Source organism: Ursus arctos, unplaced genomic scaffold, assembly GCF_023065955.2.
Source record: "Ursus arctos isolate Adak ecotype North America unplaced genomic scaffold, UrsArc2.0 scaffold_32, whole genome shotgun sequence".
Taxonomy (NCBI): domain Eukaryota; kingdom Metazoa; phylum Chordata; class Mammalia; order Carnivora; family Ursidae; genus Ursus; species Ursus arctos.
This window is the reverse complement of record NW_026623008.1, coordinates 19,164,792-19,179,139: the sequence shown is the minus strand read 5'-3', so window position 1 is coordinate 19,179,139 and position 14,348 is coordinate 19,164,792. Positions and strand designations below refer to the sequence as shown.

Sequence of the window (14,348 nt, the reverse complement as noted above, 5' to 3'; positions counted from 1 at the left end):
CCCCCCCTCCACATTGCTTCTGCTTCTACCTTAAGACTGGAGATTAAAATAGGTTTGTTCCAACCAAATACAAGCACATTAATATGAATCACATCAAGGAATGGTCTTGGCACAGGAGATTGGGAGCAAGGGAGGAAGTGTTCTTAGCTTCTTCCAGATGTAAATGTGTTATATGGGCGGGCTTTTTGAGGGAGGGGGAATAGAGGAGGGGTAGGGTAGGAGTCAAGTTTTTAGGACAGATGATCTGTCCCAAAAGAGGAAATAGGGGAAGGGAACACACCAAAAAAAAAAAAGGCTGATTCAAGACCGCCACACTTCCAGAGGGGTCACCAAGCTATGTTCCAGATTCTTTTCCTGGTGCAGAACCTTTTGTCAAAGATGCTTTGGCTATTTTTCTCAATACAAAAGAAGTTTGTAAACAATAAAACCCCAAAAGAACATGGAGAAGACCAACACATTATATTTACACAAACCAGGCCACCTAGCAATCACCCAATCCGCTATTCGTGAAGTCCTACAAAACCCAGACAAATACGATAACTAGAGGGGGGCAGCAAGCGGGAGAGACAAGAACCCAGGATCAGACACACATCACCCAATGCGTTCTATTGCATTTGCCCCGTTTCAACACAGTGAGGTAGGTTTGTGGTGATCTCACAGCATGTAAATAAAACCTTTCCCCTTCGCTACCACGACACTCATCACTGCTGCAGGGCAGGACATTGGCTCTGGACACCGCGAAGAAGCTACGGCTTATGGTCTCTCTGGAAGCCAACAAGAAAAGCCCAGAATTTATAAAGGTTAAGAAATTTAGCCTTTGCTTCATACACCCATCCCTGGGCAGCTCAAGATAGGTCCAGAGTTATTCTTCTTAAACCTATCCTTACCAACTCATTTTCAAAACGCGCACGTGCACACACACACCCACACACATACACACACCCACACACCCTGTTGTGCATGGTAGGCCTAGCCCAATCCAGTGAAGGATGGATCTGGTATGTAAAGTGAGTCCCGTGCCCTGGGATTAGAAGTCTGGAACAGGAACCCTTTAGTACACGTATAGACAATCCTCAACGAATCTTGGCTTCCCCTCGGCACCTTTCAGCTGGTGCGGCCTCTCCTGACACTACTTCCTGGACCATCTTTTCCTGTTCAGACCTATTTCCAATCTTCCAGTAGAAGGAGATCAAGTCATGGGGCAACTGAGTTGAAACCTAGTCTCCCATGGCTCACTGAAGGTAGAGGGGTTTCAAGAGAACACTATGACAAAAAAGCCAGCTCTAATTGCCAAAAATGAGGTAGTTCAACAGGCTATGCACTCCAAACAGATGTTCTCCCTGGTGATCAAACCAAGCATCCCTGCTGCGCAGACCCGGAGCTGCTGCCGACTTATCCCTGAGATCGCTCACGTACCTGAGAACACAGTGCAGGAATGAGGGCCTTAAGATTAAAATACACAAAAATACAAAACCAGAATATTTATATTACGAAAACAAAGTTAAAATGCACAAGATACGTCATTCGCACACAGCTAGTGCAGTTGGCATCCTGGAGAAAGTGGGGCCCAAGGTGCGCTTATCCACGGGAGCAAATAAATAAAATTCTATCGGCCCAGAATGGGGTGGGAGTCAGCTTAGGAACAGCAGGTCTGCAGCTGTTCCCCCAACAATCCTGTGGCTACTGTCACAACCCACTGCTTGAGACAGTCCTCAGCACCCTATATCCCAACAGCGGGTTATGAGACAAGATGTGGAAAAACCCTGCCTTACCCCTGAGAGACTCCCTCCCACAGAATATAGTGGTTCGTGGGTTGGGCCCATCAATCTGGTCTCATGCTTAATCTCTACATTCTGGCATGGGAACAATTATTATTATATATCCTTCTTTGAAAGGAAAACAATTTCCCTCTCCAGGCCACTTTCAAAAGCTGGAGATCTGGGGGCGGAGACTCAGATGAAGCACACAAGGAGGGATTTTCTCCAGAACCCTCCGGAGCATTTGGATAGAGCACGGTTGGAGTTCATTGGCGTCACCCCTTCCTCCCTACCCTGTGCCAAGAGGGAAGAGGGGGTGATGCTGTGGACCCCGGCCTGAGACGCATGGCAGAGCCAGCTGCCCCCTACCCACCCTGTCCCCACTTTCTCCACTCTGCCGATTGATGCCTGCTCCTCAAAACTTCCTGATCGCAAAAGAATTGCCCCCACCCGCTGTAGCTCAATTCTGGGCCTCTGGGAGCAGGGCAGGGCTATGGATCTCTTCTTCTTCTTCCTCCCGAAAGTAGGCTGGCTTTCCCTGTGAGCTGGGGGCCTGCTGGGCCTTCAGGGGACACGAGGCCACCATATGGCTGATGCTCTGGCAGAAGTGGCACTTCTTGGGCTGGGGTGGCAGCTTGCACTCCTTGGCATGGTGGTCTAGACCTCCACAGTTGTAGCACCTAGGACAGAGCAGCGTGGTCAAGTCGAGAAAGGCGCGAGAGCACAAGCCTTCCTCTGAGTGAGGCCACCTGGGCTCTGGCCAGTTACTGTACTCACTCCCCTTCCCGGAAATGAATATCCCCACTTAGAAAGAAAAGGAAGACTGGACCACGATGGCTACCTCTAAGTTCTTCCCAAATCTAGATGGTATCTTCAGATTCAGGTCAACCTGAAAATCCTGAAATATCAAGAACGGACATCATGGACCCCAACTGGGAACTGCAATTTGGGAGATAGGTAAGATGCTACCATACCCTTAAGAAACGGCACCTGTCATTCACTAAAAATAGAGAAAATTAAAGGAGTCAGACTATATGATCTGCTCCAGGACACAGCGAAGACAAAAGAAACCAGCCACTTGGGAGACCTAGTGAAGAAGCAACAGGTACATACACCAGTTTGTCTGCATCATTAAGACTTTGACATTCGTGGTCGCCTTTGCTTCTAAAATAATCATGTGAGGCTGGCATCACTACTCCTAACTAGCAATGCAGGCAAGAGCTCACAGGGCAAAATTACTTGTCACGAGAAGAGCTAGGTCATCAAGCGCCCTTCTCACCCACAGCCCTTTCCCCATCTCCCCCATCCTAAGGCAGAAACCCTGAACACCCAGAGGTTCCCAGGGACCACGGGCGCTTTTTGTCTCCGGCAACCTGGTCCACGAAAGGGGCTAGATCGGGAGAGCCTCCCCCCTTTCAAGCCGCCTTCATACCTGTCTCCTTTCGATCTGCGCTTCTGTGTGTTCTTCCCTTTGGGCCGCCTCTCACTCCCAATACAAAACACCCCACCAGGGCCGGTGACCCTGATAGATTCTAGGCCCTTAGCAGACTTCTTAAAGGTGAACTCCACTGCCTCACCCTCCTTCAGGCTCCGGAAGCCCTCCATGTGCAGCTTGCTCTGGGGAAGGGAAACACGGTAGATTTTAATGTCAGTCTTCATTCTTACACCAAAAAACTGCATCCACGCATTCTTGCAAGTTATGAAGAACAAGTGATACTACTTCCATGTTATCAGTAAAGACCCTGTCAACTCGAAGAGCCACCAGAATTAAGAACAAGGGACCCATGTTACATTAATAAAAAACAATCGTTACATGAACAGATGCCATAATATTTTTGGTAGCTACTCTCGTTTAAACTAAAATAGAACAGATGGACAATTCTTAAAACTTAGCATTCTTAAGAAATCAACAAATAGGGGCACCTGGCTGGCTCGATGGGTGGAGTGTGCGGCTCTTCATCTTGGGGTCGTAAGTTCAAGCCCCATGATGGGTGTAGGGAAGGAAGGAAGGAAGGAAGGAAGGAAGGAAGGAAGGAAGGAAGGAAGGAAGGGAGGAAGGAAGGGAAAAGGAAAGGAAGAAAGGAAGGGAGGGAGGGAGGAAGGGGAAGGGAGGGAGGAAGGGAAATCAACAAATATAAAATCGTAAAATATAACAGCCTTGTACACTTTAAAAATGTTAAGGTCATGAAAAACAAAGTACAGAAACTGAACGATTAAGTGCAATGCATGCTCCTGGATTGGGTCCTGGGACAGGAAAAAAACCATTAGGACAACTCACGAAATTTAATATGGAATACAGATAAATGTTTTTTGATCTTTCTACTGAGATTGTGAAAGAGAATGACCCTAGTTTCGAAAACACACACTGAAATATTTAGCAATAAAAGTGCTCGATGTCTGCGACTTATGATTAAGGAGACAAAACAGTATCTGTACAATGAAGAATGGCAAGACAAACAGGACAGAGTATTAAGCACTGCTGAATCTGGATAAAAGTCCTATGGGAGTTTTGGGGTAAAGGTCATATGGGGAGTTCCTAGTATTATTCTTGCAACCTTCTTCCAAGTTTGGAATTCTATCACAGTACTGCTACTGCAAGGTGAAGGAAAAAGTATGATGCAAGCAGATGGATCAGTAGGTTTATAAGGGAAAGTCCATTAGGAAATCCAAGTACATATACAGAAATCAGCAGGTGAGGAAAACAGTTCAAAACTGTTGAGAAAATTAGCTATCCATGTTGGATATCAAGCCAGACTTCTATACTTTTTATGAAATATATGCGAAATACATTCCAGAGTGTTTAAATATCAAAATGTTAAAAAAATCCTGTAAAAGTCAAGACAGATAGCCTGATAAAACTATAAAAAGTGACTATAAATCAGTAAGAAAAACAAATCACAGAAAATAATGCCTAACACATTGTGGAATGAACCAATGAACCAAGAGGTCAATCTGGATTATCTGACCAGGTACTACTGGTGAAGGAAATAAAAAAGATCTAGAATGTGTGGAACAATCCCATTAAAACACCACCAAAATTTAAAAATATCGACACTTAAAAAAAAAAATATATATCGACACTTACCCGGCAGCCTTCCCAAGAAAATGCGGGCTATCACGGAGCTAGCTGAGCGGCAGTAACAGGGTCAGAAGAACCCGGGGTTAAAGCTCATCGCCTAGTTAGTCTACCTTTGCTACTTAATACATCAATGGCAACACATTAGCGGAGGTGACAGTCCCTCCCATACCCTCCCCAGAACAGACTTCATTATAGCTTACTCCATTATAGTCAAACATCCAGAGAGTGTGTCAAAGGTCAACAAAGTGTGGTCATAGAAAACAGGGTTCTGGGAAGCAAAAGGGATCACTGTGTACCCAGTCATGGCTTGAGGGAGTATGAATAAGGACCATTATTGTATTACGCAGGCGGGGGTTGGCAGGAGGAATATTTCACACTGCAGCTTAGGTCTTAGGTGCAACATGCTCTTTAGCCAGATGGGATCCCCAATTTCTCCATCGTTTACATTATTTTAACTCAGATGGCATTGAGAAGACCAAGATCCCATCGAGATCATTGGTTAAGAGCCTAAGCTTGAGTGCCAGACATGGTAGTTCATGAAATGCATGACCTCAGTCAATCATTCACGTCTGGCCCTCAGCTCCTTCAGAGAATGGGGTAACAGGTAAGTTACCCACCTAAGCCTCTAATGAAGATTATGTGGGCATGGAAACATCAAGAATGTGTTCAGCTAATAGTTCACGTATTATTATCTGTAGCTTTTGTCCCCCAGTTCCATCATAGGAATAGCCTCTCCCTTTCCTTCGAGCAGGAACAGCCTGGGGGAAGGACCGCTCCCCTCCCCCAATGTTGATGTGAGGGAAGGGCCAGAGTGTTAAAGCAGGAAATAAAAACACTGCAGAAAGGTGAAGGGCTCTTTCCCCTTTCCTGTTTAAGAGAAACCACCCTGATTTGAAGTTACATTTGACTTGCTTCTTACTCGTCTGGGACAAGCCAGTTGGTCAGGAGGTACGATCCCAGGTCCTCCCATTTGCCTAGTGGGCTCGGGGCTGGACCACTTCTAATTCCAGCTGTGATGAAGTAGATAAGTGATTAAGAACAAGGGTTTGGAGTCTGAGGGCCTGCTGTTCCCTCCTTTCTGCGCTGACCTATGAAATGGAGCAAATATTAATTTTATGGAGGAGCTATGAGGTTTTATGCATGAAAAGTAGTTAACACAGCCCGCCACACACAAATCCTCGGTGAGTGGCGATTACCATCAATCCCTTCAGACTGGATCAGGGCAGGGTAACAGTGAGAACCAAGTGTCAAGAGCCTCAAAATGTTAACTCTGGTTTTTATAACTGTGGAAACTCAGGAAAAAAAATACCCATCTACACCTCCTAGGCTTCCTGGGAGAACAAGATAATACCAGTGGGGGCAACGTGAAACTGGTCCTCTCAGGTCACCCACTCCATCGCTGGAAGACCTGAGGTCGATTTAAGACTCTCAGAAGTTAAAATAACCCTGCAGGCACCTTACTATAGCTGGCCGAGATTTAGACTGGTGGTCTCCAGGGGTGGCTCCCTGCCCCCCCACCCCGCCCCTTTCTACAACACATAGTTTGAATTCCTCTCTTATCAGCTAGGTAATCACCGTGCAGCCCCACGGAGCTGGCCTCACAGGGCCTGCATCAGAAAGGAGCCTGAAATTCTTGCTCCCACCCCCACCCCACCCCCAACCACACACAAAGCAGGGCTCCGCCCCTCTCCCCATCCCCTCCAAAAAAGAAAAGGCCTGGGGGGGGAGGGGCAAGGCTTGAGCTCCCCCAATAGAGCCCAGCCCCAGGAAACAAAGAGTTGACACTGGTTGGTTCTGGTGGTCAGATTCCTGGAGTTCCAGAGGCTGCGGCTTCCCCCGACTCCCCCCGACCCCACATTCACCACATTCATCAGTTCCTTCCTCTCCATGTTGGGGTTATGGTCACGGAGAGAAATGGATAGAGACACCTTTCTTCCCCAGTCAAGCCTGCTGGGTCTGCCCAAGTCACCACCAGCAGCCATCCTTCCTTCTCCCTGCCTGCCAATCCCAGCCTTCCCGGGATGGGACTACACAGGACCGGTGGCCCCCCCAACCCTTGTTACCTTTGGTCAAATTCTTTATGCAGGAACCCAAACGAGGGTTATTTATTCCGATAAATTATTTTAAAGGTTAGTGGGGGAGGCAGGCTTCCTTCCCATCTTCCTTACCTAGCTTGTTCAAGGCAGGAGGGTGGGCAGCCCACAGGGGGCCCACTGTGCAGGGGAGGATGGCATTCAACCAGACAGTAAAGTTACAGGAGGCATTTCCTCTTTTGCATGGCAGGGAAGGTCTCGGGCCAGTTCAATATTTGGACCCTCTGCTTCCTTAATACCTCACCACTGTCTCCACTGACCTTCCCCTCATCAAATACTCCATCCCAGCATCAATCTGTGGCTTCAGCAGTTTATATAAAAGGAGCTGAGGGGTCACTCAGAGAATGTGATGGAGTCAAAAAGCACACAAGCGCTTGAGTTTCCCCGGAACCTGCTCTATGACGGTTGGACAGACACGGGTTTTCTTAATCATCTGTAAAAGCAGGGTATTAGACTTCACGATAACCAGCTCCAACAAGGCCCACTGTCAGTCACCCTGCTCCTTTCTACAGAAGTGGCAGGCAGAATTTCAGGAAAACTTGCTTTGATCTCAGGGATCCAAGTTTGAGTTCCTGGCTTTTCTGCAACACTCAGGGCCATGCCAGCTCAAGACTGCCCAGTGCAGGTCTATCCCCTCCATGCCAGACACCTAGTAGTACACACATTTGTGGAATAAACCAAGTTCTCCACTATCCGAAGTTGCTGATTTTTACCCATGCTTACTAGAGGCTAAGGAGAGCTCTAAGCATTTACCCCTTCTACCAAGCCTGCCAAGTAGGCCTTATTATGACCCCACGCTACAGGTAAGGTCAGGGAAGCAGAGAAGGGAAGCACCTCATCCAAATTCAGGGAGCCACAGATGCTCTGATTGCAGCTAGCTTGACCCTCCAGCCAGTGCTATGCAATATAATGCAAATCACATATACATATTCTAGAACTTTCCGACAGCCGCATATAAGTAAAGGAAGCAGATGAAAGAAATGACTCAGTCCTGAGGTGTCATCATAGTCCTACCTGAGCTTCATTCCTGAGGTAGGGTTTGGTAAGGGCTCGGAAACCAACTGGTTCTACCAGAAGCAGTTTATTTGATGATGTGTCAGGGAGGGTTGAGTGAAGAGATCTGTCCAGAACCAGAGGCTGCCAGCTGACAGAAAACCCCCCACAGCACCTCTGCTAAGAGGCAGCCAGGACCCCAGCTCCTGCCTGGAGTTCTCCACCAGATGGTGCTGCTCAGCAGCCTTTCTACATTAAAAGCAGCCCGCAGGAGACCGAAGGAGCTAGAGTTTTCTCTCCTCAGCTCTTCAGGGCAGGAATCTCCTGTCCTCAGGAAGGTGTTTCAAGGGGACCAAACTTTCAAGGATAGGGAGCTGATGTCTCACCAGGGCCCGCACCCACTTAAGGGGTGCAGAAGAAAGGGTGCTGGAGTTTTAAGCCAGGAACCCAGTTTTCTGGTGCTCTCGATGGTTTACAAAAGCCACTTAATTCTTCTTGGACTTTGAGTTCCTGTCTGAATTCAATAACTCCAAGCTGAGATCATTTGAAATGAGTCTGTACAAATTATGTACTATTCCTGAAAATGTTCTCCTCCCCCCACACAGCCTGACCCCAGACTCCGTATAGATAGTAATTGTTACTCATGCCTGCAGGAAGAAAGGAGGGTGGAGGCTTTGCCTACAGCAGTCCCCCTCCCCCCACCAAAAACAAGCAATTCTAGTAAGGTAGTTTGATTAGGAATGTTCAAGAAACAACCTTGCCCTGGGGAAAGTCACTAAGAGCCAGTTACCAGGCAGGCAGTTGGTTGTGTCACCAGCTGAAGGTGACAAGTTTCTCACACTGAAAGCTCACTCAGGATGTTGGCACAGCCTTTACTTGGGACACTGTCTAGAAAGCCTGTCTCTTCAGAAAGAGAAAGACCCAAGAAGATCCCATAATGCTCAAACTAACCTCTACCAACTTTCTGAAAATCAGGGTGACAAACTCACTTTTTATATCTGATTTGTCCTGTTAAGATGAAAAACTAATCAACGACCAAACCTGTGGCTTCCAGTCCATAAGCAAAAACTAGAGGATCCCATCTGGGTCTCGACACTGTGACATTCAAGCCACAAACTTTTCACGGTGCGTCTAAGAGCCCAGCCCTATTTTAGACATCAGACGGGAAAGAGCAGGTACCAGCTAACATTCCCTCCCTTATCTCCTATCTTTTTCTCTGGAGAAAGACCTCTGCTGACAAGGACCCCAAACTGTTAATGTCCTCCTGATTCAGGAGCTCCTTACTTCTTCATATTCATTCCTTCAGCCCAGCAAGTACAGACCAGGGAGAAACTCATCAGACCACTAGTTCTGCTCTTCGGAAGGGCTTGTAGGTTAGAGGAGATATCAAGCACATCACTGACTAGGTATGAGTAAGCAGAGGCACACGTAAAGTTATAAATCAGGTGGGAAAGACCTCTTTACATTCCTCCCTCCCCGCCCCCAACACCCAAGAGTCCTCCTAATCCAGACCCTGCCCGAGGTTGCTCTCCCACTCATCCTTTGCAGAAAAAGCAAGCCACGTGGCTTCAGCTGTTAACAGTTCCTCAGTATTGAGATTTTTTTCTCCTAAGCCAAACTTGTCCCTTTAGCCAGATTTGGGCTCTTTTGCCTCGAGGCCTTCCAATACCACTTTCTAGCTAGAAAGCCATCTTAAACATACTTAGGTTCTGAGCAGCGGTAGAATAAGCAGGGAGCCTTTTCTTGTTCTCAAATTTCTACAAATCTTGGGGTTCGGGAGTTGAGCCACAGGAAACATGAGTTAAGCCAAAACTCTTAAAATGGCTATGAAGACTTCAAAATTCTTGGTGAATCTTCGGGAAACAATTTGGTGCTTTCTTGCTCCTGCTTTCTCTGTATAACTATTTCTCGACTGAGGGGGATTCTGCCTCCCAGGGGGGCATTTGGCAATGTCTGGAGACATTACTTGCTGTCACAACCGAGGGATGCCCTGAAAAAAGAGTTATCCTTCTTAAAAAATGTCAACAGTGTTGAGGCCGAGAAACCTTGATTTAAGGGCTGGCCATCTGACAATATTATGATTCTTAAATTCTCTTAACCCCAAGGACAAGCAGAGAGTTCTAGATCTAAAGATCTGTGGCTGAATAAAAGGGTTGTTTAGAGAAATCTCTTCAGCTTTTTTTTTTTTTTTTTTTTTAAGGGTAAGGGTAGGTTTTCTTTCCTACTCATCAACTCCTGAGGGGGCATGAAGTGTTTTGGGAGGGAACACAAGGACAGTAGTGAAGAGTGTTGGGAACCAAAGAAGCCCAACCTTGGAAAGGAAATGTTAAATTGCTTTTCCTCTTTGCTTAGAAAGGGGCTTCCTGACCCTATTCCCTGGCAGCTGTTTATCAGGACAATTATCCTTCTCACCACCTCAGGCTCCAGGGTACCCACCACTAGAACAAAGAAGGGGAGGTTTTCTTCTTAAAGAGAGCTGCCTTACCCACTCCCCCCCACACACAGACTTTGGGAACATATTCCTTCCCTAGAAGGATTTTTAGGGATCATCCTGCATCTACATTCGATCCTCAAAGAGACAGTTCAAATTTCTCAAGTGCAGGGGCTGTAATCATCGGTGTACTGTTGCTGTAGGCTTTGAGAATCAGCCCAAGCCCCGGCAGCATGCTATCCCACCAGGTAAGGCTCAGGGAATTTCCAGTCATTGTCCTCTGTGACTGTTGGTGGAGGGCGTTTGGGAGACAAACTCTTGATTCCTTCTCCCTGCTCAACTCCCTCTTGATAACTTACTCAACGGTGGCATGTCCCTGGACATTCCAAAACCCTGAAGTCCAGATGATCTCCCAAATAATCCATATGAAGGAGCGTGGGGCAGGCTCCACTCCCCCAAACCTGAAGGTCCCTGCTTTCCTCTGGGTCATCGAGTATCTTCCAGTTGCTTCTGATCCCAATGTTAAATGGACTGGGGCAGATTCATTTGTTCAGGAAAACCTTCCTTGGGATTTGGGTAGCACCAACTATCCAAAGGTGCTACATTTTTCCCAGCCCCTATTTAGCAGCCTTCAGAAGAGAGGCAAGAAAATATTGGATCTCTTTTATTCCAAGCCTCCCAAAGTTGGGGGAGCTGTCCAGTCCATCTCCAGACCTAGAGATTTTAATCTCTTTGTGATCAGATAAATGGGAAAGTGGGAGAGCTGGCTACCCCGCTGAGGAGGGCCATTCAAAGCTGGTTCCTGTAATAAAGTGATTTAATAGATCTGAAGAGGCCAATTCCCTTCATTCTCCCACAATTACTTCCTGTGGGTTATCATTCACATATGTAAATGAGACAGGGAGCAGGGGCAAAGCCAGAACTAGTTGTTGGATGGGGGGGTTAAGGGTGGGAGGAGATACAGGACCCGGCCAGGAGGTGGCTAAGCATCCTGCCGCACACCCTCCCAGCAGGATGTTCGAGTAGCCCAGTGACCGCCCCCCCCACCCCAGTACCCAACATGAACTGGCTCCCTGCATCCCCTATCTCCCCACTCTTGTGTCCTCGCTGAAGGCCATGCTCTGGAGACTTCCCTGCAACCTCCCACCAGTCCACCCAGGATCACCCTTCTCCACCCCTCCCCCTCCAGAATACCATCCCTCAGGCTCCAACCCTTAATCCCCACATCCTCCTTTCCCCTCCCCCAAGGCTCCTAGAGCCAACCTCTCCGAAGTAACCCCTCCCTGCCCGGCCTGGGTGTCAACCTACTGGACCTGAGATGCCCCATTTCTCCCTTCCAGGTCCCACACCAAACCTCCAAAGGTGGAAAGGACGCAAGCAGCAAGTTCCTTTGCGTGGTTGTTATGGGTGGCTGGTGTGCCAGGACCACCGGAACACTTCTAAGATATTCAGGAGGGGGTGAGAGGAAGAGGAAGCTGGGGAGGAGGGAAACCTGAAGTCTCTGGCTCCTTGTTCGAGGCTGGAATGTTAGGACAGCAATCAATGGCCGTCTGGGGCCATAAATGCCAAGCAGAGAATAGGTCCAGAGGCTAGCCTCCCTCCACCCCCTGCCCCGCGACACTGAATTTCACCCCCACTGGGCTGACTTGCTTTAACTGAGAACTTGGGGTTGTGACCTAACTCCCTCCCAGCCTGGACTAGGAATTTAAGGCCTGGACTCCTTAGTTTTCCTTCCTGGTAGAACTCCATAGCCAAAGCCCAGTAGCTTCATTATGTGCCTGAGATGGGTACTCTGGAAGAGGGTTCAGGCCCCCAGATTCTTCAAGGATCTGCCAAACTCACTCAGGCCCCTGGGCTTGAGTTTTGGGTGACCACCTGGGTGAGGAGACCCGGCTGACTTCTCAGCTTTACCCCTGTTTGATCCTGGAGCGGTTTGCCTGCCTCTCTCCCGCCAGGGAGCTCCATTCACACGTTAGTGAAAGACGCTGGGCGCTCAGGGCCCTGCTCTGAACCGGCATGTGCTTCCCTGGCCGGCCTGCTCGCCCTCCCCCCACCAGCAAGCACAATACAACCTTAGTTTCTGCCACATGGGGTCACCTCCCTGCCCCCTGCCCCCTTCCCAGGGGAAAGAGGTAACAGACACGTGGTAAGCCAGAGGGGTTCCGGGAAGGGTTGGGGGTGCTAATAAGACCCTGCACCCCCCCGTCCCGCTGGAGTTAATGGGGACTCAGAACTGGGGTGCCACGGCACAGATGGGAGCGCACAATGAGGGCTCGCGATCTCCCTCAATCCAACAGCCGAGTCGTCCGCCCAACCTCGAATATGCGCGCCAACATCCCCTTCCCCCGGCAAAGTTCCCAGAATCGGTCTCACCTGGTGCACAAAGACATCCACCGGGGGGTCAAGCGCGACCCCGGCGCGGGCGGTCATGGACAGGAAGCCGAACCCCATGCGCACGTTGAACCACTTACAGATGCCGGCACCGTGCAGCAGCTGCGGCTCCTCTGCCGCCCGAGCGGCGTCCTCCGGCGCCTCCTCCGGCGCCTCCTCCGGCGCCTTGGCGCAGCCACCTGGAGGTTGGGAGGGCGCTCAACTGGGGGGGCCACGGAATTGGAGGATACTCTCGAGACCCAGCAGGGAGACCCGAGTGTCCCGCCCGCGGATGGGCACCCAGGTGGCTGCAGCTACCAAGCGGCTGGCGAGGAAAGACAGGTCCTGGCCGCCTCCCGCGCTCCCCAAGCTTACACTGAAACCAGTGTTGCCCCAAAAGTTTTGCTCCTCTTCCCACAACAGGCTGCCCGGGGACAGATGGCCGGACTGGCCCCTCCTCTTCTCTCCCCCCGCCCCCGTAGCCTCGGCGTGCACGCCACTGGGACACCAGGGTTCCCTGGTCCAGAAATGGCCCTGAAGCAGGAGGCCGCGCAGACTTAGGGTCCTTCGGCCAGTCTGGGGGACATTTCCCCACCTCCCTTTTATGTGGCTCCTGGGCGCCCGTGAAGCCTAAGGTGTCCCCAGTAAGTCCCGAGCTCGAACCTGCAAACTGCTGGTTTGACACAGAGCCCATGGTAGTCGGCTGAGCCCGCTGCCCCGGGCCCCTGGTCGGGTGGCTGCTGGCCCCAGAGAAGTCCGGAGGCAAAGGGGTGGTTCGGAGAAGAGGCTGCTACATCTTCCCCAGCACAATAGCGGTGGGAGGGCCCACGGCTTTTCAAAGGCTCCCAAATTCTAAAAGACAATGACCCAACCCCCCGCGGGCAGCCCCCTCCCCTCCCCTCCCTCTTCTTTCCCCTCCCTTTCCCTCTGGCTCCAGCTCCGGCCCTCCCCCATCGCTGTGGTCTCTGACACCTCTGGGGTGTCCCTTCTCAGAACCTTGAGGTTTGACACCCCCTCCCCACACACACATCTGGAGATGGGGGCCGTCAGCCCTAGAAGTCTTGAGTACCCCGGAATTTGGGATCCTGTACTTTAACGACTTAGTGGGGGCCCCCCAAAGCAGCATACAGGTGGGGGGCTTGTGGGGGGGGTGTAGTTCTAAAACCATGTGACTGCTCCCACACACACTCACACACAACCCCCACCCCCCGCGCAGATAATTATACATTCCAGAGAGTTGGGGGAGGGAGGTGTGAGCCTGGGAGCGCTGGCCAATCAGAGACTCAAACCACCTGTCAAGGGAGAAATGGATGAGCCCTCCCCCTCCCCCAGCTTTTGAGCGCCCCTCCCCCTCCCTTCCCCTTCAGGCCTCCGAGCTGACCCGGCTGCTTGGCGCTGACCCGCTCTCACCCCCCACCCCCGTGTGCTTAGATAGACCTGGAGTTCAGGACATTAGGAAGCCTGGGATGGGGAAGCAGGGGGGAGGCTGGAGACCCAGCAGGGCTATCTCCAGTCCTGACCAAGGCGCTGCCTCTCAAGGGGCTGTCTCTGACCAATTGAATGTCTCTGCCTCCCTGAGTTTCGACTGTTTTTCTAGATCTCTCAAAGTGCTCTTAATTGATTCT

General features: G+C 50.0%; 1 protein-coding gene across 1 annotated transcript; it reads right to left on the bottom strand.

Moving 5' to 3' along the window:
• Positions 1-2,217: 2,217 nt before the first annotated feature.
• Positions 2,218-13,417, bottom strand: LIN28A (lin-28 homolog A). Its single transcript, XM_026516961.3, has 4 exons — positions 13,387-13,417; positions 12,727-12,923; positions 3,190-3,374; positions 2,218-2,437 (listed from the first exon to the last, which is right to left on the bottom strand). The coding sequence occupies exons 1-4, from the start codon at positions 13,415-13,417 to the stop codon at positions 2,218-2,220; spliced, it is 633 nt and encodes a 210-aa protein (XP_026372746.2).
• Positions 13,418-14,348: the final 931 nt, after the last annotated feature.